The sequence below is a fragment of the Callorhinus ursinus genome, unplaced genomic scaffold (genome assembly GCF_003265705.2).
Source record: "Callorhinus ursinus isolate GAN/ISIS: 27379988/994484 unplaced genomic scaffold, GSC_fseal_2.0 scaffold35, whole genome shotgun sequence".
Taxonomy (NCBI): Eukaryota; Metazoa; Chordata; class Mammalia; order Carnivora; family Otariidae; genus Callorhinus; species Callorhinus ursinus.
The window spans coordinates 4,443,580-4,468,860 of record NW_027397097.1 but is presented as its reverse complement, the minus strand read 5'-3'; the positions used below and the strand labels follow the sequence as shown (position 1 = coordinate 4,468,860).

The 25,281-nt window shown below is 45.1% G+C and overlaps 1 protein-coding gene across 1 annotated transcript in view; it reads right to left on the bottom strand.

Annotated features, from left to right (window-relative positions):
- Nucleotides 1-19,971, bottom strand: part of NEU3 (neuraminidase 3) — a 28,946-nt gene extending 8,975 nt beyond the window's left edge. Inside the window, exons 1-3 of the mRNA XM_073879713.1 lie at nucleotides 19,281-19,971; nucleotides 14,499-14,710; nucleotides 7,265-8,315 (exon numbers count right to left, since the gene is read on the bottom strand). Coding sequence (XP_073735814.1) covers nucleotides 7,265-8,315; nucleotides 14,499-14,710; nucleotides 19,281-19,305 — 1,288 coding nt within the window. The 5' untranslated portion in view covers nucleotides 19,306-19,971. The remainder of the gene's footprint in view (nucleotides 1-7,264; nucleotides 8,316-14,498; nucleotides 14,711-19,280) is intronic.
- Between the last annotated feature and the right edge of the window lie 5,310 nt (nucleotides 19,972-25,281).

The following is a 25,281-nucleotide window of genomic DNA, read 5'->3' as shown; positions in this document are numbered from 1 at the left end:
GGGGGGAGGGGCAGAGGGAGAGGGAGAAGCAGGCTTCCCGCCGAGCAGGGAGCCCAATTCAGGACGCCATCCCAGGACCCTGGGATCATGACCTGAGCCAAACGCAGACGCTTAACCTACTGAGCCACCCAGGCGCCCCTAATGCATTTCTCTTGAGTGAAATAAAAGGGGAAGACCTTTGGTCTGAGAGGCCACTTTAGTACAACTGTGAGACCTGTTATTACTACAGGGGTCATCATCACTAGCCTCTTACTGGCAGCCTCTTAATTTTGGAATTAAATTTGGAATTTAATTAAGGAATTGGAATTCCTTTTTTTATAAAGATTTTATTTATTTTATTTGAGAGAGAGAGTGAGAGAGAGAGAGCACATGAAAGGGGGAGGGTCAGAGGGAGAAGCAGACTCCCTGCTGAGCAGGGAGCCTGATGCGGGACTCGATCCCGGGACTCCAGGATCATGACCTGAGCCGAAGGCAGTCGCTTAACCAACTGAGCCACCCAGGCACCCAAGGAATTGGAATTCCTTAATTCCAAGGAATTAAGAGGCACTGTCTCTGCCTCACATCAACCTGCAGGGTAAGCATCCCTCACAGTTCTGCCTCTTACTTGCAAAATATGACAAAAATAGAGGTTTGGAATCGGATCAGACTTCATCACTTACAGGTGTGTGACATTGGATCATATCTTGTACGTTTGTTGAGCCTCAACTTTTCCATCTATAAAATGGATTGTTGAAAGAGATAATGTATGTATAACTCAACCCACAGTAGGCACTTTACAAATGCTATTCCTCTTGCATCCTTTCCTGTATGTGCTATGCCTGGCCTTATGGTGGGCACTGAAAACACAGATGACTCAGACCAGGTCCCTTCCTACTTGGGGCTGAGATTTCCCTCTTTTATACCCAGGCTGGGTCATTCCTCAGAGGAAGGGAGCAAAAGGTCTGGGGCAAAATCAGAAGGTTGGGCAAAACCATGAAGCCTGCAGTTTGCTAAGGACAGGACAGAGGTGCGGCGAGGTCGCTGTCCAGCCTCGAAGTGCCTCCGTCTGCAGGCCCTGCCTTCTCCTCCTTCCCTCCATCCATCACCCTCATTTTCAGCCTTTGATTGTCAAAGGTCGCCAGTGCTGATGGATAATGGAGATCAAAGAGTGAATGGTAATTTGTCCTCTATTTGCATGACGTTGCACCAGTTCCTAAACCCTCTTGAGGATTCACTAGCTCCTCAGACCCACATAGCTCCTGGTCATGGCAGGGCAAGGATTATCCCCCTGCTATAGCTGAATAAGTGGGTTCCCAGAGAGGGCCAATGGCTGGCACGAAGATGCCCATCAGGTCAGTGGCAAGCTCTAGGACAAAGACCCTGGACTCTCGACCCCTCTTAGTTCAGTCCTTCCTCCATTCTATCCCAAGGACTCTTCTGGTAATGTACCCTTTAGGTAGTGCTGTTAACTTTAGCAGACTGCATTGAAATTTAATGTGGTTTTGCTTCAGGTAGTGACTCACAGGTTGGGGTACCAAGTAATCAAATTTCCTGTGAGGATGCGTATTCATATTCTTTTGCTGGCAAACGGTACACACCCAACTCAAACTAGCTTAAGAGATAAATAAAAATAAAAATAAAAAAAACGTTGGGGGGATGGTTATAAGGTCCCATAACAGGGAGAAGCCTGGTAGAGATCATTAGGACTGTTTCTGCCTGGCTCCATTCCTTCAGGCTTCTCCTGCATTCAGGTATTCTCCACCCAAGGAGAAGACAGCTGTCTGTGGTTCCAGGCCTCCAACCTCCCATGTTAATGTTCCCAGTGGAAATGGTACTTGTCTGAAATGGTACTCTTTTCCCTTTGGACCTGCTATTACTAAAGAGCTAGGAAGGTGTGGTGGGGGGAGGGGAGCCTGATGAAGCCACTCAAACTCTGGAGACGTTTAAAAGTTAAAACCCCCCAAAAGGTGTAATAACAATAACTAACAAAGTTAAATCTATGGCATCAGCTCTTCTGTACTCCATTTTGGTATAAGGACATCTTTCAGAGTCATTGGACTTATGTTTTATCTACTATTTATGGTCTTTGAAATTTCAAAAGGATCAGCTATACTAAATTTGTAACTGGTATTTCTGTTGAAGGCAGAATAATCAATACTCAAATTTGTTATTGTTTAATTATTTAAGAGGTTTTCAATGTTTTATTGAATAGGAGTTTAAGAAATTGGGCACCAGGGGCTCCTGGGTGGCTCAGTTGATTGACCTGACCTTCGGCTCAGGTCATGATCTCAGGGTCCTGGGATGGAGCCCCATGTGTTGGGCTCCCTGCTCAGCGGGGAGTCTGTTTCTCCCTCTCCCTCTGCCACTTCCCCTGCTTGTGCTCTCTTGCACTCTCTCTCTCTCAAATAAATAAAATCTTTAAAAAAGAAATTGAGCACTGAAGTTTATGGAGCAGTGCATATTCCTCTCAAGCCCAAAGGTCCCCAGGCAATCCAACAAAACACACAAAAATAAAATAGATCACTGGATTTTTAAAATGACCATATCAATAATTACTATAAAACTATTTTTAGGAGGTAAATTAGCAGTTCTGTACACTGATTCTTTCATCCTTACATGACTCTTAGTGTTATGATGAAAGAGATGCCCATTTAAAACTTTTCAACAGTCAGTTTGTTTTAAGAAAGCAGAGTACAAAGTCATGAGTTTAAAGCTATCACCCCACATCACTGAGGTAAGTATCTGTGGCCTTGCCAGCTACAATTTGGGAACAATCTCAGGGTGTTTTGCAAAAAGAAATAAGACGTGCAGTGACAAGCCCGGGGCTGGTACCAGACGGGGTGATTCTCTGTACCTCAGCCCCCCACTTAACCACTCAATAGCTCGTGTGTAATATGCAATCAAACCAGTAATACCCAATCTTATCAGTCATGGTAATCTCTGCCCGGCTTCCCTCAATAGGCAACTGTATTCCAATGACAATGTGCTGAAGTACAAAGGATTATTATTAATAAAGCTTTCTGAAAGTAAAAGTTCTTATGAAAAGCAAGAAAAGGCCTCAAATCCATTTTTTGAAAGAAGCTGGGTACAAACTAGATATAAGTATTAGGATGATAATCACCTCACAGTTTGACAACAACAACAAAACACACACACAACAGTTGCCAAAATTAAGCTCTTTATTCATCTCCCTTGTTTCCAAGAGTCCTGGTAGTTTCTATGGTACAGAGGGCACTTCTGGAACTTGGTATCACAGAACCAAGACATGCTCAGAACACACTGAACCACGGTGTCACCCCCGGAGTCCTGGAGGAGGGGCAGTTACACAAACGCCTATCAGGGACAGAGGGGCGATACCACTGAAATGAAAACCCAAACCGAGGCTTGGCTTTGGGCTTGGGCTGTGATCCTGAGACACCCAGGCAGGACTCAGCTGAAGCCAGAGAAAAGCTCTTTACCAGGAAGTCCTGTGACTGTCCTGGAAGCAGGCCAGCAGAGAGAAGACTCATTTTGGATGCGTGTTCAGTGGGTTTAGAACGCTATCCAATTCCCAGAGGGAGGCAACATGCCCCTCCCTTTGCGGGGGGGGGCTCGCTCTGGCCTTCTCACTTAGCTCCCGAAGGCCAAGGATCTTTGACTCCTTGATTCATTGGGCAGAACCTTACTGCTGTCCAGTTTGTGCTGGGGGCAGAGGACAGTGAGAGGAATCAGGCACAGTCCTTACCTTCAGGGAATTCAGAACACAACAGGAAAAGCCTGTATTTATAAAGAAATCATTGTAATTCGAGGTAAAAAGGATGGAGAGAGGATTCATACAGACTTGGCCCTCAATTCACAGCCTAGCAGAGGCCGTGAAGGCACAAGACGGACAACAATAACACACCACACCCTGTGGTAACGGCTAAAGGGAGGCCCTAACTGGGCACTGTGGAAGCACAGAAAGGGAGGGCACGACACCTACGGACTGAGGCAGTGGGGAAAACACGCAGCCTACTGAAGAAGACTGAGCAAGCTGAAGCAGAAGTATTGAAGCCTACTGCCCTGGAGAGGAGGCGGGGCAGCCTTAGGTTGATCTCTGTGGGTCCCTTGGGGTACCCAACAGACAGGGTGCAATGTCTCATCTATGCCTACGGTTGCATGATATCCCAAGGATAGGAGGGGAGACTGGTGACTGGGAGAAACAGATCCAAGTAAAGCACCCAAATAACCAGGGCCTGAAGTAAACAGTAGGGGTCTAGGGGTGAGGGCATCAGGAGGTTGGGAACCTGAGCAGGCCCAGCAGGTTGAAAGGATGGGAGGTGGATCTGGATACCTACCAGCAGCAGGAGGCCCCTACCTATGCTTTCTTGCTCTCCCAGTGGTGCACCGTGTGTGCTGGATGGATCCATTCTAAGGGTCTAAAGATGGGGGGGGGGGGTTGCATGTAGGAGCAAAGGGACCAGAGCCTCTGTAGGCCTCTCTCCATGCCTCTAGATTAGAGGTCTCCAGTCTGCTTTTCTTCTTTTCTTCACAACTGCCATCACTTGCCCCATCTTTTTCATTCTACCAACCTGAGAGGGCCTGGAATGGGCTCAGTTAGGATACCAGTGTCATGGGATCAGTCCCAGGGCCCTGAAGACCTTGAGGAATTGGCACAAACAAGTCAGGAGTGCCTACAGCTGTCTCTGTTGGTCACCCGGAACATGAACAAGTTAAGCCAGCTTCAGGTGACAGGGCTGGGTAGGAACGTATCTGTAGCCTAAATTGCTGGCCAGTGTGGGCCTCTGGCCCTTCCCACACGTGTCAGGAAACAGCTCCAGCCTGTTGTCATTTCTTCTTCACAGCGGCCACCACCTACGCTGCAGTCTCTCCAGCCTAGGTCTCTTACCTGGGCCGTGTTTCTCTCTCTTCCTAAAGGCGCCGGGATTCCTGCCCTGCTGTTCTTTTTCTCCATAGCTGCCATTGCCCACTCTGTTCCTCTCCCTAATCCTCATTCGGCATTACCCCTGTCCCCAAATCCTCTTTGCTTGCTAGTCCTGAACGATGCACACAGCCCCTCTGCCTATTAAGAGTTTCACTGCTAATCACTAAGGAGAAGCAAACATAAAGCAAAGGGGAAGGAGAAAGGGAATGGCAGTTCGGAGAAGGATAAGACATCTTTTGAGGGCTGGTCCTGGACATCTGCGGTTCACACTGGCATGTGACTGAGGGCCCTCCCCCGACTCCCTTCTTGGATGGCGCCAAGGAAGTCTTGCTATTTTCATACTCCTCATCCTTTAGACCTTGTTGGAGAAGAAAGCCATCCCCACTGTTCCTATCTCTTTGGGAGTATGGTGCTTGGGAAAGCTTTGCAGAACAAGAAGCTTCCAGTACTCAGGAGAGGGCTGCCCTTCCCCGGTTCCTCCCTGTACCACCAACTCTGCCGCCCCCTCCACTGCCCACTTGACAGGGGTCTTCTCTGACAGTGGGCTTCATACAAGGCAGCAGAGAGGAGTATGCATTATCTCCCCCAACAACTGAAGGCCCTACATGCCAGACTAAATGCGAACCCCCTCTAGCAGGCAAATGGAGCCACAGATGCCTTTCAACCAGGGAATGGCAACAGAAAGCACCTTACATTATGCACAGGCTCTCAAGAACATTTAGATAAATGTATAAATGAGTGAATGAGTGAGCATAACTGTGTACTGGGTGGATAACTTTGACAAATGGAAGAGAGGTTAAGGGAATTTTAAAAAGTCACTCTAAACCATGGACTTAAGCCTTATGCAGAAGTATGTGAAGTTAATCTCCTACTTTCATCCTGGAGGGCTCTCCCCCATATGACAGGTGCAACTGCAGCCTCCAGCCTCCTGGGCTATATTCTACAACTAAGACTCGCTCTCTGGGCCATTACTCAGCACCAAATTTAGTTATCTGATATAAGTCAAAGGTATTTCTTCTCCTAAAATAGGGAGAAAAACCAAGTCTTTCATGATCAAACTTCTGTTACAATAACAGGCTATGGGGGAAAGATTCTAAAATAAGAGCAACCAATCTAGTATCATCTGAGATACCCAGCACTGGCAAATTTCAGCCCCAAACCCATCAAACAAAGGGGCACCCCTACTTCACAAATAGTGATTGTAGTAGGTACAAAAAAATAGGCCTGATTCAGAGGTCTGGGGTCCAGAGACCTTTCTAATAAGTAAAGCAGTGGCTAGGCCAGAACAATATTCTGAGAAAAAGAGACCTGAGGAAAACCCAGTGGCCTGGCCAAGCCCTGGGACAGCTGACTCCAAGCACAATGAAGATGCAAGTAAGACAATGACATCAGGAGCTACCATAACCCCAACTTAAAGCCCAACATCTACAAACCAGCTGCATTGATTATCTTGAATTTTCTCCCACTTCTAGCCCCATAAACTGTGAGCTCTTTGAGGGCAGAGACCATGGAAAGTTCTAGCCAATGCTTTAACGTCCTAATCCTAGTACAGGAACCATCCTAGTACATGAACTTCAGGGTCATCTTTCATAGGAGTAATGCCCTCAGAAACAATAAGTACCATTATCAGGGGCCACTGGCTTTTTCTTATTTTCTCCCTAGGAAATAAGGGTTCTGGAGGAGGAAGGGAAGATTGAGCAGAGCTGCAAAGCTGGAGAAGGTAGGTGACCTCATGATTCTGTTGTTCTGCCCAATTCCTCTAAGGACAGAGAGCCTGCAGAGTTCTGAGCCTGATTAGAAGGGTGAGGGTGTGTTTGTTATTAAAAACAGAACAAACCATCCAGATCTTCCTTTGTGCCAGGACACCTGTTTGTGGCCTCACACCTGGATGAGTGGCGAGTCACTGGAAAAGATGAGTCCTCTGACTTCCACTTAGAGATCAGAGTCCTGTCAAAGACCCATGAAGCCAGGACTTGCTGATCATGGAGCATGTGAGCACTCTGCCTTTCCTAGGAATGGGAAGAAGAAAAATCACAGAGCCAATCCTCTCATTTTACAGATGGAGACGACCTGAGGCCCAGAGAGTTCAGGGGACACATCCAAGATCCCAGAGCAAGCCAGTGGCACCACTAGGACCACATCATGGTTTCCCAACACATAGTTCTTCCCACTGCAGTAACTACAGCACAATTTTCCTTTTGCTCTTTGGAGAAGTGAAAAGAGGTGGTGAGCAGCATGTTAAGTTTTTAGATTCTCTGTAGACTTCAATAACCTCTATTAACCTGGCCTCCATCATCCTGTGGTTGCCTTCTGTGGTTTCCTTTCTAAGGAAAATTGGGTTCTAAGCCAATTTTTAGTTTTCAGTTGGCTCAGAGCTCTTACCAGGGCTGCTGCAGTCCTCATTCATGTGGCTCAGGATCTCTCGGTCTGTAAACAGGCGGAAGGCAATCTGCTCACACTCTCGCTTGGTCCCACACTCAAACAAACACCCAAACAAGCCCTCCTTTTCCAAAGCAGCCAAATCAGAGTAGCCACAGGGCCCGCAGTGCAAGATCCACGGGCGGGACCAGCAGGCAGCACCCAAGGGGGTCTGGTTGAGGTAGATGCCTAAGTTGACCCTCCGCTTCTTACTGGTTGGGTGTGAGTACAAGAGCCAAGATTCAGACAGCATTCCAGCTTCCTGCTCTAGCCTCATTGCGCTGTCCAGCAGAGGGCTCTGCTGAACGGTAGGAGCATCTTTGCCATTAGGGTCCTGGTACACTTGAAGGATCTCCATGGGCCGGAAACTCACCACGCTGCCTTGGCAGCCATGCGGGGGCTCACAGAGCTGAGGGCTTAGGGCTGACCTCTGAAAGCATTCACCATGGTTAATGCTGAAAGCCTCAGCCCGGGACCTGTTTGGTGTCCGGGCGCTGCAATACAGCACAGGGTCGCCAGCCCTCCCGGTCACTTCTGCCACTTCACACTCCACTGTTGCCATGGGCTTAATGAGCCTGCCATGGTGCCATGTGGCCCCTAGGTCATCACTGTAGATCATCAGGGAATGAGGCTTGGCTTTACATGGTAGCCGGAAGCAAAAGAACCAGTAGGGGATGTAGTAGGCATATGCAGGGATGACCAGCCTCCCCGACTGCAGCTGGATGCCATGACCCGGGCCCACAGCAAATGTGGCCCAACGCTTCACCTCTGCACCAATAACCTCTTCAGTCAGGTCCCTCACCTCGCTCCATGAGCAGCCAGCGTCCCGACTGCAGATGAAGCAGAGGCGGGCCGCGTTCCTGCCTGACATGACCTGTTGACGCTCGGTGACATGGCCCCGCACACAGATGAAGAATAGGTATACGCAGCCACTCTTCTGCTCCCACACAGGACAGGGGTTCATAGTCCGATGCCCAGGTAATGTGGCTTCCAGCAATGGCTTCAGGGGTCCCCACTAGACAAGGGGAAGGGAGAGAGAGCAGGAGTGAGAGACTAATAGGAAGACATGAGGCTCATTGAAAGCATTAGTATTTTTCAGCGCTAAGAAATAACTGGTATTAAAATCTATGGAATCATGAAGTATTCACTAATATTCAATAATTCTCAAATATTACAGGATGATTTATAAAGCTGGGAAGAGGCAATGCTAGATACTGTACATGCTGTCCTCTCTGTCTAGAACACTCCTCCTCACTTTGTCTAGATGCCCAATTCACCCTCCAAACTCAAAAGTCACCTCCTTTGTAAAGCTTTCTATGCAACTCCCTCCCCCCATCCCCTCCCAAAAGCAATTGGTGGCTTCCTCTTTGTACATACAGAAGAGTTATAGCACTTATTATACTATAATCATAACTTTTTATGTGACTGGCTCCTTTCCTAGATTATGAGTCTTTTGAGGATAGAAATCAAATTATTCTAACTTTGTACCTCCAGTGCCTAGCACATGATAGGAGCAAAATAAATATTTTTTTAAAGAAAGAAAAAAGGAAGAAAGGGGGGGAAAACAAAAAGAAAATGAAGAAAAGTAAAGCAAGGCGGACAAATATGGAATTTAGGCAAATAAAGGGAAATTTAAAACAAAGATTTTTTCCCCCTTCCTCTACTATCCTGGGGAGGCAATTCATAACACTGTCATTAAAAACTCAAGCATGGAGTCAGAGTTACCTAGTTCAAAGCAGCCCTCATCACTTCCTGTGTGATCTTGGGCAAGTTACTTAAACTTACTTTACCTCAATTTCTTCATCAGTTAAATGGAAAATGTAATAACATGCTCATACAGCAATAACATGCTCACACAGGAGTTGGTAAAAGTCTAAAATGAGATAATGCCTAATCAGACAGATCACAAAGAAAGACCTAATCTCCTTAATATCTTTTAAAAAAACTGTATTAGAAATTGGTAAGAAAACTTCCAGAAACCGAACTGAAATGGACAAAAAGCAAGATCAGGCAACTCAAAGAAAGAGGGAAAAACAATTAAAATATGTTTAACCTCACATATAAAAAAAGAAAAGCAAATTAAAATTAAAATTGATGTGGTACTTTTCATCTAACCAACGGGCAACATCATAAACTTTGACACTATTCTGTTGACAAAAATCTGAAGAAACAGGCACTCTCTTATATGGACCGAAGTGCAAAATGGTTCAACATTAATGTAGGGTATATCAAAATTTCAGACACATTTATCCTTTCCCAGCATGCCCAATTCTGGGAATTTATCCGAAAATATCTCTGCTCATCAAATTAAGTATATACAAGATTACTCACTGTGGTATTGCTTGGAACAACAAAACATCGTGAACCCAAATATTCATCAGTAGGGGACTGGTTAAATGAACATACAATGCAAGAGATGAAAAAGAAAAAAGGAAGGCCTCTACACATTGAGATAGAAAGATTTCTATAATATATTGTTAAATGAGCAAAGCAAAGTACAGGCAATGTATGTAGTATGCTACTTTTTGCATAAGAAATAAGAAGAAAAATCCAGTAACAGCAAACTAGGTAATTTGAACCAAGCTTTCCACTGAGACTAGAGACGACAGATAAAACATTAAAACAATGTTGAAGATGGAACTTTAAAGAGCTAAATGCATAGAGTAAGGGTGAAACTGACGTAGACTTGCTCTCACGGCCACCACTCTAGAAAACTGGATGGCATTATCTACTGCAGTGCAATGTAAACCTACCCTATGATCCAGTAATGCTCTTTCTAGATAGAAACCCAACAAAAATGCACGCACACAGTAGCGAAAACGCATACAAGAATATTCAGAGCAGCCTGTACACAATTGTTTGGATAAACCTCAAAAATACTTAAGAAGACAAACATTAAGAATAAAGATGGGGCCACCTGGGTGGCTCAGATGGTTAAGCATCTGCCTTCGGCTCAGGTCATGATCCCAGAGTCCTGGGATCGAGTCCCGCATCGGGCTCCCTGCTCCTTGGGAGCCTGCTTCTCCCTCTGCCTCTCTTTCTCTCTGTCTCTCATGAATAAATAAATAAATAAATCTTAAAAAAAAAAAAAAAGAATAAAGATGAAAACCAGGCAAAACTAGGGGTACCTGGCTGGCTCAGTCGGTAGTGCATGTTGATCTCAGGGTCATGAGTTCAAGCCCCATGTTGGGTGTAGAGTCTACTTAAAAAAAAAAAAAAAACAAGCAAAACTAAACTCTAGAGCTATAAATCAGGACAGCAATTACCTTTAAGATGGGGGATAAGAGAAGCTTCTGAGGTGCTGGTAATATTCTATTTCTTGAGCTAAGTGATGAGTCCACAAGTGTTGGCTTTGTCAATTCACAGGGATGACATTCATGTTTTGTGCAATGAACATTTATGTTATGTTTTATGTTTTCTATTATGTGTTTTATCACTTCATGTTAAAACGTTTTCAAGGGGAGTATTAAGAATATATACTTGTATTTCTTTGTTTCTGTAAGAAGAAGCACTAGAAGGGTACATAAGAAACAATGGTGACAACCTATAGGAAGTAGGGCACTAAGAATGGGATATATACCTTTTTATAGCATTTTAGACCATGTATACCACATGAATGTAATGGAGACCATGTATACCACATGAATGAATGAAACAAAACATTTAATTCCTGAATAAATGGGCAAAACATATTAGGCAAAGCTCATATCAGAGAATCTCAGAGTCATAAGGACCTAGAACTAATTCCCATCGTATAGGTTTCCGTCTAAGCCTTCTGGATCAAGGCCATTCAGTCTCTCCTTGAACTGGTCAAGGGACAGGGAACTCAATATCTCTGGGGCAGCCCATTCTGTACCAGAGTGCCTGGTGCACTGTAAACACTTCAAACATATGTGCCAAATTCAACTTAGTTATTGGCCAGTCTAGTCAGTGTGAAGTCAGAAGTGCAACCATTCTTACTGGCTAAGAGAAGAAAATGACTTGGGCCAGGTATGTCTAAGATAAAGTTAACACAAAGCTGGAAGAAACAGTAACTGAAACATGAAAGCATTAGAATCTAAATGATCTCAACCAGCTGGAGCAATGGGACATAAACAAGCTGAGGCTTGACAGAGATAGATCAAGTCCTGGATTTGAAAATCTGGATGGAGAAGCATGATTAAAGAACAGCAAACAGGGGCACCTGGGTGGTTCAGCCAGTTAAGTGTCTGCCCTGGGCTCAGGTCATGATCCCAGGGTCCTGGTATTGAGCCCCGTGTCGGGCTCCCTGCTCAATGGAGAGTCTGCTTCTCCCTCTCCCTCTGCCCTGCCCCCACCATGCTTGCTCTCTCTCAAATAAATAAAATCTTTAAAAAAAAATAACAGCAAACATAATGGCCAACAAGCATAACGAAAGTATCACTCACTATCACTAATAATTAGGGAAATGAAAATCAAAACCACAACAAGATATCACTGCACATCCACTAGGATGATTACTATCAAAAATAAATAATAAGTGTTGGCAAGGGTATGGAGAAATTGGCACCCTGTACACTCTTGGTGGGAATATAAGATATTCAAGTCATTGTGGCAAACAGTATGGAGGGTCCTCAAAAAATTAAAAATAGAATTACCACATGACCCAATAATTCCACCTCTAGATATATACCCAAAAGAATTAAAAGCAAGGTCCTGAGGAGATATTTGCATACCCATATTCATAGCAGCACTACTCATAATAGCTAAAAGGTAGACACAAGTGTCTTATCAATGGATGAATAAACAAAATGTGGTATATACACACACAACGGAATATTATTCAGCCTTAAAAAAGGAAATCCTGTCACACGCTACCACACAAATGAACTTTGAGGGCATTACACTAAGTGAAATAAGCCAATCACTAAAAGGCAAATACTGGATGATTCCACTTATATGGGGTATTTAAAGTATCTAGAAACTTGGGGCGCCTGGGTGGCTCAGTCGGTTAAGCGTCTGCCTTCGGCTCAGGTCATGATCCCAGGGTCCTGGGTTCGAGTCCTGCATCGGGCTCCCTGCTCCGCGGGAAGCCTGCTTCTCCATCTCCCACTCCCCCTGCTTGTGTTCCCTCTCTCGCTGTGTCTGTCAAACAAAACAAAACAAAACACAAAAAAACACTTAAAATAACTAAATAAATAAAAATAAATAAAGTATCTAGAAACTCATAAAAACAAAGAAGAAAGGTGGTGGCTAGGGGCTGGGGGAGAGGGAACCGAGGAGTTGTCCAAAGGGTATAAAGTAATGGTCATGTATGATGGAAAAGTTCTAGAGATCTGGTGCACAACAATGTGCCTCTAGTTAACAATACTGCAATGTACACGTAAAATGGTTAAGATGGAAAATTTTATGTTAGGTATATTTTACTATAATTTAAAAATTTTTATAAAAGCAGTAAATGTGAAAAGGATTCAGAGGTTTGGGCTGACCGTCTACTTAATATTAGTCACCCCGCATTATGCAGCTGCCACAAAAAAGCAGATGCTACTTTACATTAGACTGAGTTAAAGAGATACAAAATGGGATAGCCACCCATTGCTGAGCTGGTCAGTCTATCCTTGGAGCCCGAAATTCAGAGTACCATTCTTTGAAAAAGGGCACGGACATTCCAGATCAAATCCCAAAGGCAGTAATCATAGCTTTCGAGGGACCAGAAAGCAAATCAAGACTGTGGCCTCACAAGCCACTAAAAGAACTGAAGCTGGTGAGCCCCCAAATCAGAACGCTCAGAGGGTATGCACACTGCTTTTAGGTACATCAAAGAGCATTCTCTGGAAAAGGGACTTTATATTATATATAGATTAAATGTCCCAGAAGACCAATAGGTGATTCTAAAGTACAGGTTGTCTCATTCCAAAAACAAAAGTTAACAGTTGCCACAGGATCAAGTTCCTCACTGGAGGAGTTGTGTAAGCAGACCCTTTATGGGAGATGACTAATGTTGAGGTCCTACTAATGTAACTGCTATTATTACATTTTACAGATGATGAAACAGACAAGAGTCAAATCCAAGGTCACACTGCCAATAAATGGTCTCCAAAGCCTGACTCCAAAGCCATGTTCTTAACCCCTAAGCTCTTAGTAGCTACCAAGGGAATACAGATCTCTGCACTGGGAAAGAAGTTAGGCTGATGATTCTTCTACCTTCGAGATTCTGCAATCAGGTAAGTCAGAGAATGAAAGTAATAAAATAGAAGGGAGAAGGAGTCAAAATGGACGCATCTGTAAATGCTTGTGACGGCTGGGCACTGAGGTTACGGGACAGGCATGGTCTGGTGAGAAGTGGTGATATTTCTGTGGGTAGAAAACCAGGGCAGGTGAGGGGGATTAGAGTGCCTATTATAAAGACATCTATGTTTGTTTGTTTGTTTACAAAAGACTCTCAAATCCATCGTCTCATTTGATCCTCACTTGAGCTGGCTCTGCAGGAGAAAAGACAAATGGGATCTGAAATAACCCTATCTTCACGGTCCCAGAGACAGCAAACACTCTCCTCTAAAGATGCAGCGAAGATGTGCCACTTAGAAGTGAGGCCTCCAGCCCCAGCTCTGCTGCTTGGGAGGCGTGTGCCTGAGGCAAATCACTAATCCTCTTTCCTCCTGTACTATGCACCTCACATAAAACACGCAGGAAGGAGAATTGTGGTTATCCTCACCCCCACCATCTGCTAGTTGTGGTCTGGAACAAGCTACCTACCTCCTGGAGGAGCAGGATCCCTCACCAGAAAACTGAACCAACAGTGCTTACCTCCCTGGCTGACTTATAAGAACAAAAGACAACGTGAATGAAAAGCACACGGCGTGTTAGTTGAATCTGAATGAACCACGGAGGCTTCTGGAATCAGAGATGGAGTTTAAAGCCTGCGTCTGTGCTTCATTATAGCTGTGTGACCTTGAACGAGTGGCAACATCTCTGAGCCTCAGTTTTCTCATCTGTAAAATGTGACTGACAACCGTTCCTATGTCACAGAGGAGCTGTTGGGGATCCAGTGTGTGCCTGGCACACAGTCAGTACTCAGTAAGTGAGAGCCATTGCTTTTACTGGTTTCTTTTTTTTTTTTTTTTTTTTTTTTCCCACAGGGCTTTTCCATCACGGACAGGAAACGGCACAAACCCTGAAGTAGTCTAAGCAATGTGCAGAGAGACTGAGGCTCAGAGTCAGATCTGGGATGAGGAGTCACCTGTACCGAGTGCCCAGTCCTCAACCCTCGCCTCAGCACCAGGTGGAGAGCATCCTCATCCCTGCTCGTGGAGCGCTTCTCTGCAAAGGCCAGGAAGGTGTGGGTGCGGGGGATGTAGAGCAGGGCTGGGATCCGGTAGGTGACCCCTCTCTTGTCTTCCTGCTGGAACAGAGGGCTGTTGAAGGAGCACGATGTCACTTCTTCCATGACCTCTGCAAGGACAGGAGGCAGCTAAATGTGTGTCCATACCCGAATGCTGCCCCGCGTACAAGTTCCGCTCTATCATCCCATTTCTGGAGATCACATACAGGGAGGCAAAGATTTACTCAAATGTTTATTTTTTTATACAAAAGGAACATCATGTTCTCAAAAGCACAAAGCAAGCAATAAGCATGCTCACTGAACAAATCTATCCTCCAGACTCTGTGGAAATCCTACATAGCCTCAGCCTGTGTCAAGTATGTCTCTCCAGGGGTGCCTGGGTGGCTCAGTTGTTAAGCGTCTGCCTTCGGCTCAGGTCATGATCCCAGGGTTCTGGGATTGAGCCCCACATCGGGCTCCCTGTTCTGCGGGAAGCCTGCTTCTCCCTCTTCCACTCCCCCTGCTTGTGTTCCCTCTCTCGCTGTGTCTCTGTCAAATAAATAAATAAGTAAATAATATTAAAAAAAAAAAAGTATGTCTCTTCAGAGAGATTCTGCATGTGCTTCTGCAAGCATCCAGGGGTATCGCCAGCCTGGATGGTTTCTAATGTCACTATCTTTGGAATTCTTAGGCCATTCGGGTAATGTAAATATAAATCCAAATCCATATGAGGAAATGCCTGTGGTTAAGAATTCTGGGGGAAACTTCTTCCCTCTACTACAGCCTAGGATATGAGGCAATCTTCTTTGTCATCTCTCCGGGTCAGTAGTGAGAATTCTTTTTGCCTAGTTCACCCCATCAAAGGGTGTGGACTTTCAAGGGACTTAGCTTCATGCAGGGATCTCAGTTCCAGTGAGGGTCTAACCCATGTGGGCCCACAGTTGCATTCACTGCAACAGCAGGTCTATTAAAGCCCAAACTTCTACGTAAGTGAGATGAGCGAACACCCAGGCAGCTGAGGTCAGGTTAAGGGGCTAACTACTCTGGTTTTCAGTTTACTCTTGGTTTCTAGGCCCCTGGGAATTTCTCTTACTTCCTTGCAATTTCAGCTATAAAGGACTTTTGTTATATTTTATCCACCATGGTACGGGTTAGCTAGCCTGCCGTAAATGCTGAAAATGGAAGTCTCCAGGTATGCTTCTCAAAGAAAATCAGGTATTCTACTTCAGAGGCCCAAAAAGGGAATTAAGCCAGACAGAACCAGGCTCAGAATTCTTTTTTTTTTTTTTCCCTCTCACCATCTGTCATCCAATCCTTCTTTTATAAATCACTTGTAAAAAATTGTCAGGCTCTAAAAACGAGGCTCAGAAAGCCTTATTCATTTATTTAATATATATTTCTGGGTGCCCACTCCCAAGTCAGCCCGTAAGGTAGGTGCTGAGGCGACAGAAAGAAATCAGAAGTCCCTGCCTTCAAGAAACCCGCATCCAAGTGAGGGAAACAGACACACACGGACAATTACAATACCATGCAGTAAGTGCCACATTAGGGGTAACCATGAGAGTGTGGAGGAAAACAGAAAAAGAGCATCAGTCCAGATCAGGGCAGCCGAGTGAGCTCCTGTCTCATATCCTACGCTCCGTGCCTTTCTGGTACATTCTCCTTTCAGATAACCAAGAGCTCACTCCCTCAACTCCTTCAGCTCTGTTCAAATGTCATCTAATTGAGGAGGCCTTCACTGACAACTCCCCTGCTCCTCCCTTATCCCCTCTCTCTGCTCCCTTCTCCATGCCACTTATCATCCGGATCCTACTTGTTTAATACATATTACAGAACAGAAGCTCCATAAAGGGCAGGGATAGGTCTGTTCTATTCACTGCTACATCTTTATACCCAGAACCATGCCTGGTGATTGATAGGCACTTGATGAAAACCTGTTGAATGACTGAATGAGTGGGTGAGCTGGATCCTAAAGGATGGTCAGCCAGTTGGGAGGTGAAAAGGGCAGAGGGAGTGGATGTGAAAAGCCTATAAAGGACAGAAAACAGAGTGAACTGTGGGGACTACTGGTTGTGTGGTAGGACTACAGTAGAGTGCAAAGGGTGGGACTGAGGGATCGGCAGAGTCCAGGTCCTGGGAGGCTTTGATACCTTATTAAGGTGTTTATCACACAGAGAGGGGGCCACTCAAGAGTTTTTGGCAGAGGACTGGCATGATCAAGTATGCATTTTAGACCAATCTCCCAGGAAGCCTCTGGGTAATAAACTGAAAGAAAAAGCTGCACTGCTTTTGGCTAGAGCCGCCTAGTTTCAATCACGACAAACTTATCCAAGAGCATATGAATGATTCATTTGGTCACTTGTTTCTGACTTAAAAGAAAGAAGAACCATGGCTCATTATCATGAGGGGACTGGGGGGAGTGGCCTCCAGAGTCCAGAACAAAAGCCTCTCCTCACTCCAATTCTGGGCACTTGGTAGCAGAATTGAAAAGCAAGTGTGAACTGTCTTCTTCACACAGTACTAGAGCACACCTCTCTCTCCTCAATTCAGGCTCTCCTGCCAGGGAGGATCTGGCTTTTTCTAAGTAAACACCTGTCCTAGAGCCAAGCTGGTTTAATGGTTAAGAACACAGGATTTGGACCACACTAGGGACTACATGACCTTGGGCATGTTATTTAACTTTCCTAATGCTTCAGGATCTTCATGTATAAAATTCAGAAGATTGCTGAGAGAATTAAGTTAAAAAGTTAAAGTGGCTGTTATAGAACCCATTACATAGTATGAGCTCAATATATGGGTTATTATTTTTAGACTTTCAATCACTACACATTCTACAGTTGACCCTTCAACAACACAGGAATTAGGGGCACTGACCACCCCCCCCCGGCAGTCATAAATTCATGTATAATTTTTGAGTCCCCCAAAACTTAACTATGAATAGCCTACTGTTGACTGGAAGCCTTACCAATAATATAAAGTCAATTAACACATATTTTGCATGTTATATGTATGATATACTGTATTCTTATCATAAGGTTAGAGAACAAATGTTAAGAAAATCACAAGTCAGAGAAAATGCATTTATAGTATTGTACTACATTTACTGAAGGAAATGCTTATATAAGTGAAACCGTGTAGTTCAAACCTGTGTTGTTCAAGGGTCAACTGTAGTTTTATTCCTTGAAATCTGTGGGTGATGATGATGATAACAGTGAACAACTCTCTTCTTAAAAGCATTTAAATCCCTCTATGCCTCTGGGAAAGATCATATTTTAAATTCTTAGAAACCCACACTTTAATTATGAGTTACTACCAACACTATTAATCATCAGTCAACATATGATTGATTATTAGTTAACATTATTAGTTAACATGAAAACAGGAATTCTCTGGGTGATAAAACTAGAGCACAGGATAGGCATGGAGTGGGGAGGTAGGACTAGGAAAAAGGAAAGGGAGAGGAAGCAGGGAGAGCACCAAAGCAGAAGCACAGCTTGTCAAATGGGACTTCATTCAAGTCCCAGCTACACTTCTGTGTGACCTTGGGCTAGTCACTTAATCTCTCTAGGTCTTGGACTCCTTGCTTGTAAAATGTGGATAATACCTACCTAAGATGACCAATATGAAGAACCACTCAAAAGTGCTTTATAAACTTTAAAGCACTATATAAGTAAAAGTATTATAGATTTTGATGTCTTCACAATTTCACTTATGGCTTTGCTCTCACTATAACAACTGGAGTCACTATCATTACTTTTTATTATTTATTAATTTTATTAATTATGATTATGCTGATCACGTTGATGACAGTGGTTATGTAACATAGATGATGACTCTGGCACTGAAACCCAAACTATTTCACACAAACCATATACTGGGAACTAAGGATAGAGAAGAATCAGTATCTTCTGAAGAATCAGAGTTCTGCTTTGGAGTTGTTCATTTTAGCCAAGAACTCAAGTTACTAATTGCTGCTCCATATGATCACCTTTCAGTCAAGTCCTCCCTGCTCTCTTAGTGGGAGAGAGTATAGTGTGGCCTGGACTTTGGAGTCTGACTTCTCTCTGTACCTCTGTTTCCTCGCTTGTAAAGGGGATAATGCCACCTATTTCTCAGCACTGTAATGAACAATGTCATTCCAAAGATGCCAGTTAATTCAGTGCACCAGGCAGCTTCCAGTGAACCCCAGAAGGAGGCCTCCCATATTTATTTACTCCTAACAACTAATATTTAAACAGCACCCATCCTTTGTCAGGCCTTTGGAGATCCAGTACTCCAAACCCCTCTCACTGTACACATGGGAAAACTCAGGACTACAGAGCGGAATAGCTTATATAAGGCCACTCAATAGGTCGGTAGCAAGCCTGGACCAAGATCCAGGTCCCCTAAGTTCCAGCTGGGGACTCTCTACGACCCCCACACCCCTCTCTAGAAAGAAGGGTTGCCCCAGGCTCAGTTCCCTTTCATCTCTAAAATGGTAACTCTAAGGTTTAGGTTTGGCTTCACTTGAAGGAAAACAAAACTAGACCAGCCAAGAATACTCTCCGGCCACGTCTGAGATCCACGCCTGAGATCGTGGCTCTGACTCAATATTCTCCCCGCGACTGGATTTCCTAAGCCCAGACGGTGCCGCCGAACCTGTCCCCACACTCACAGTGCCCCACTCTGGGGGGATCTCTGCAGTGTCGCAGCCCCGCTCACCTGCGCGGGACCCCGGCTCCTCCATCTCTCTCCGGGCAGAGCTGGGCGCCGGGCAGCCCTCAGGTCTCGGACACCGAAGCGCGGGAGAATGAGCCAGCCTGGGGAGACGGAGGCAGGAGTGGAGGGGGAGGGAGAGAGAGACTGCAGAGGACTCGGAAGCAAGCCACGAAAACTACAGGGCGACAAAACCCAAAGCGAGACGGGGAGACCGACAGTCCCCGGACGCGCAGACTAGCAGGCCGAGAAGCGGAGGCGGGGCGCGCGGAGGCCGCAGCCAACCGGCAGTTGGACTTGCGGTTGGCTGCTCCCCCCGCCCCGTGGGACGGATGCAACCGAGGCCCCGCCCCCTCGTTGCCGAGCCGCGAGCGCCCTTGCTGTCTTTCGCCTCTAGCAGCGCCCCAGAAGCGGCACGGGACCTGCCCGTTCCTCTCCGACCACCACCCGCTCCAGGGCAGTCCTGAGTTTGGTTCAGGCCCTGGGCCTACCGCGGTTCCCCCCGGCCGCGCAGCTCCCTGGCTCCGCCCCGCACCCTTCCATTTCCTCCCCCTCCCTCGCTTCCTCCCTTCCTCCCTTCCTCCCCTCAGTCCCCTAGCCCCACGCTCTTATCTATTGGGTCGCCTGTCAGTTGATAGGTATCACCGCCTAAAATTTCCCCGGACAGCCTGAGAGCCAAAAAAAAGGTTCCGGCCGTCAAGAGAGGACTCCGCAAAAAGGACGGGAGATCCAGAGCAATGGACTCCCGTCCTTAAAAAAAAAAAAAAAAAAATTATATATATAATTTTAAATGGGTCTGCATGATTATATATTGAGTGCGAAAATAATAGTGTTACAAGCCACTGAATAAAAACCCATGAATTCATATTGATATAATTAAATAAATGGAGGAGAGAGACAGCTCTTTCTACACTAGAGTTCCAATTAATAAATGCAGACTGTGCACAGACTGAACACAATGTGGTTTATTCTGAACACCTGCTTTTCTTCTGGGAGTCTGGAATTTTGGTACATGCTAGGCAGAGGGTGCCCATATACCAGCCCTCAATAAAACTGTGAGTGCTGAGTCTCTAATGGATTCCTTAGGCAGAAACATGGTACACATGCTGCATTTTCCCTGCTGGGGGGAAAGTGTGCTTAATGCAACCCCTCAATGAGAGGGAGAAGCATAAGAAATACTACACATGGATTCTTTCAGACTCTGCTGTGTCTTTTTCTCTTACGAGCCAATGTGTCCTTACTACATTGCTGTAATAAATCTTAGCTGTGAGTGCAACTATAATGCTGAGTCCTGTGAGTCCTTCTAGCAGGTCTAGGAACCTAGGGGTAGTCTTGGGACTACTACTACAAATACCATATATAGTTTTAAAACATATAAAACAGTGACATATATTAATGGACAGACATGAAGAAAATGCATAGGAATAATAAATACTAAATTCAGGGTAGTAGTTACTTGTGGGAGTGCAGAGGATACCCAAGGGACTTCGGTTGTATTGGTAATTTATCTTAAGGTGGTTCATTTTATTCTTCTTTAAATCTTATTAAATATTTCAGTTTTATTTAAAAAGATTTTTAAAATATCTTAGTTTTCAAAGATTGGCTCATACAAAATCCTAGGGTTCTTCACCCAGACTTCTCCAAACTCACAGTCACCAACTCTGTAGGCCAGTTTTAGAAAAATATCTAAAGGTGATACTGAAGTCCCAGGATCGAGTCCCACATGGGACTCCCTGCTCAGCAGGGAGTCTGCTTCTCCCTCTGACCCTCCCCCCTCTCATGCTCTCTCTCTCTCTCAAATAAATAAAACCTTTAAAAAAAAAAAGAAAAATATCTAAAGCTAATGCCAAATTTTTCTCAATTCTTCTTTGACTGGTGGTCTCAGTCTTATGCCTGAAACACTGAGTAGCAATTGCTGTCTCTGGAGGGGAAGAGATTTAAATCCTGACTTCCCACTCCCAAACTCGGTGACCTTGGCAAGTTATTTAACCTCTGTGCCTTAGGTTCCTCATCTGTAAAATGGACACGCTTGGTACTAATCCTCACTCATGGCTCAGATCAAACAGGTTTCACTTCCTATATGAGAACCTCCCAGGCTTTCATGCTCTAAAAGTTACTCCTCTTCCAGCCTTCACAGCAACTTGTACAGATGACTTCTGATGAACTTTCTATTGGCCACTGATTAATCTGACAGAGAAGGGACCAAATCCATTCTAATGGTTTCATACAACATTTAACTAGCATACTATCAACAGAACTCCAAGCAACAGGATGAGACCAATCTACAGAACTGGTCAGGAATCAACCAAGGTGGGCGCCTGGGTGGCTCAGTTGGTTAAGCGACTGCCTTCAGCTCAGGTCATGATCCTGGAGTCCCGGGATCGAGTCCCACATCGGGCTCCCTGCTCAGCAGGGAGTCTGCTTCTCCCTCTGACCCTCCCCCCTCTCATGTGCTCTCTCTCTCTCTCTCGCTCTCTCAAATGAATAAATAAAAAATCTTTAAAAAAAAAAAAAAGGAATCAACCAAGGGCCAGGACTCAACTAGCTAGAAAAATGGCATCCAAAAAAACCCAACCATACATCAAGGTCTGCCTTAAAAAGCCAGGTGGCATTCTCTAATTTCTGTATTGGCTCTATACCCAGCCTGAGGGATTAATCCAGGTACAGCAGGATGTACTCGTGATTGGAGACCTACCTTGGCCCACAAAGAAGTCGAGGGCCATTCTATCACCCATAACCACACTGGCCAGTGAGTTGAGACTCACCTGAATGCCTTCCAGGGCTGAGGTGGTATCACTGATGGCTTCAGCTAAAGTCAGGGATGAATTTCATATTAACATTTCAAATAAGATGACTCTCAAGATAGGGGTAACTTCTTGCAGAATGTGCATGAATAAGCCACCCCTCCAGAAAGCTCCTCCATGTAACCAAAGGTAGCCTCATTTTGGAGCAATCTCCACAGTCATCTGAGGGATACATGATCTAATGATGGTGCTTCCTTAAACACTTAAAGGTTGCTTATGATCCTCCCTATGGTGCAAGGCACCATGTTTTCAGGGAGGGGGGCAAGTTAATGTCTGGCTTCCACATAGAAGGTACAGTCCTGAGGGCATATGTGATACCTGTTTACAACTGTTGGGGCCTCCCAAGTAGGACCTACATCATTCAGGGAACAGCAGTTGACTGTCACTAATGAGGCCTCCTGGGCACCTGGTAGGCTTCAGAGTTCCCATTAACTTAGAATAATTGAAAACAGTCCTTATTTTTGGAAAGACAGCCCAATGGCAATTGGCCCAAACTGTCCCACAGGTACACAGTACCAACCAGGTGGCATTTGTCCACCCCATAGGAAAACAGAGCAATAGCTACTAGAATGGGGGTTAGGGAGACATCTACAGGTTGTGACGTGTTTTGCAGGAGAGGTATGGGAGCTGAAAGTGCACCTAATGTTTCTGATAGACTGCTCACTAGGTTAATGACTAAATTATGGTGACAGCCATCTAGTAGGGGATGTCAAACCAGTGAGTCAAGTTTAAGGAGTCTGCAATAGTTTGGGAGACTTGTACTAGGCCATTTTCCTTTGAGAGGAAGGCTCCAAGGACCATGTCAACCAACAAGAGGATCCAGGTGCCTGAACCAGAATTGAATGAGAATATTCTAGCCTCCTTTTGGCTAGGCTGCCACCTGGAAGTTGAAGGCTGGCCTGCGGATGCTGTTAGGGCAAAGATAACATCATGCCTAGCAATGGTCAGGGCAGAATACTGAATTTCCAGAATAAACCTACACAACGCTCTCCAGTCTCTCTCATTCTGATCATTGCACCACAAGCAGCTAATTTTACATGTCAATTTGACTGGGACACGAGGTCCCCAGATACTTGGTTAAACATCATTTTGGGTACGTCTGAGGGCATTCCTCGATGAGATTACTATTTGACTCAGGAGACTCAGTAAAGCAAAATATTTTTGCTATCCAATCTGTTGGGAGACCTGAATAGAACAAAAGCTGGGGTAAGGGAGAATTCATTCTATCTGCCTGTCTTCAAGCTAGGACATGAGTCCTTTCCTGCTTCTGGACTGGAACTTATACCATCAGTTCTCTTGGTCTTAGGCCTTCTGATTCAGACTGGAGCTACACCACTGGCTGTCCTGGGTTTCCAGCTTGCAGCCAGCAGATTATGGGACCTTTCAGCCTCCATAATCATGAAAGCCATTTTCTTATAATACATCTCTTTATATATACACAAACTATCGGTTCTTCTTTTCTGGAGAATTCTAGTACGGCAGTAAAAAGTGACTGCTTTCTGGGAACAGCCATATTCAGTGGCCAAACTGCCTTATGAAGGTGTACTGACCAGGATGAAGTAAGTAGAAATCTTTTGAGTACATTCTTTGAGTAGGCAGTCCCAACATACAATGATAGTTGATGCTTCCGGATAGAGGAGTGGAAGGTCCATCAGAGACCTTGACTATCAGCCTTCTGTTGAGTGGTTTTTGTAAGAGAAGATTCACCATTGTCAGACTGTATGTGGTCAATAAAAACAGTACCACGAGACAGATTAGTTTCAAAATCAAAACAGTGTGGTTAGAGTTGGCTGATTGATTAGAAGAGCAACACTGTAAACTGTAACCTGAAAAAGTGGCAACAGTGTTGAGGCACTACTGATAACCCCAAGAGGGAACCAAAGGTCTGATAAGAGTCCATCAGTCAGGACTGGGTGGAGGCCAGGCCTGTGCTAGACAAAGAAGACTTTTAACAGGAGTCACAAGCCTGGCCTGTAGCGGTGGCCTCTGCGTCAGAACCATCAATCTTTTACTCTGTGCTCAGGCTACGATGGTGCATGGAGGGCCATGACTGGTATGAGGGTGAATCCAGGCAATGATGGTGGCAGTCTGAGTGGTCACAGGCTCCATCAGCAACTTGATTCCCAGTTGGTCTCGTCAGAGAATGAACCCCCACGATGGGCACTTACATGTGACCCAGTTTAATAGCTGCAATTTTTAGTTTGTGGCCCCCAAGAAGGGTGTCTTTAATCTGACAGTCTCTGTCTTCCAAGTGACAGACCAGAAGACTAGGCCATTGGCAATAGCCTGAGTTAGTAAAAAATGTAACATGTCTGGTCCCTAGGGATTGTCTAGGACACAGGTAACAGTTTTCAATTCAGCCTATTGTGCTGATCAGCCTTTACTGGAGTCAGTTTCCAGAATCATCACTTGACACCAATAGCTCTTAACTTAGCTGGACCATCAGTGAACCAGGCCCAGGCATTTGATTTGGGAAGTCTCTGTGAATCAAGAGTCCTAGGGAGCCAGTGGCTTTGCTTTAGGCAGCTGAGTGGGGAATACAGTTCTTCCAAAGGAGTGACTTATCACTTCTTCACGTAAAACTAAGATGGACGGCTGGCTGCATCCCCAGAACACATCATTTCCATTTGACTAGGGAAGGTTGCTGCACATTTTGCTAGCTTCACCTCTAATTTCACATAACCCAAAATGGGGGTGTTAGGCCACTTATCAGGCTTCCATGGGTCAGATATTGTTTCAGCAATAGCTCAGTAATAGCCTCCCGGCTGTCCAATTTTTGTTTTTTTGAGAGGGAGAGAGAGAATCTTAAGCAGGCTCCACAACCAGTAGAGACTGACGCAGGGCTCGATCTCATGACCCTGAGATCATGACCTGAGTGGAAACCGAGAGTTGGGACACTCAGCCACCCAGGTGCCTCTGGCTGTCCAACTTTTTAAAAGGGTGTACTTAGTGCCTGCAAAGGACATGTAGCACTGCTATACTGGGAAATGGCCTGAGTACTCCAGCAGTCACCAAGTTTTCAACTAAAGCTGTTCATTTTCCTTTCTCTCCTCTTAGGATTCTATAGTTTGTTATACTACTCAAGTGAAGCCAGGAATCACTTCTCTATATGCAGTAGTCCCTGAATGGCAGACTTACAAACTTTCACAGTTCAACTGAGTGGGTAATTGCTACCAGTAACACATTACTGTGAAAGCCATAAA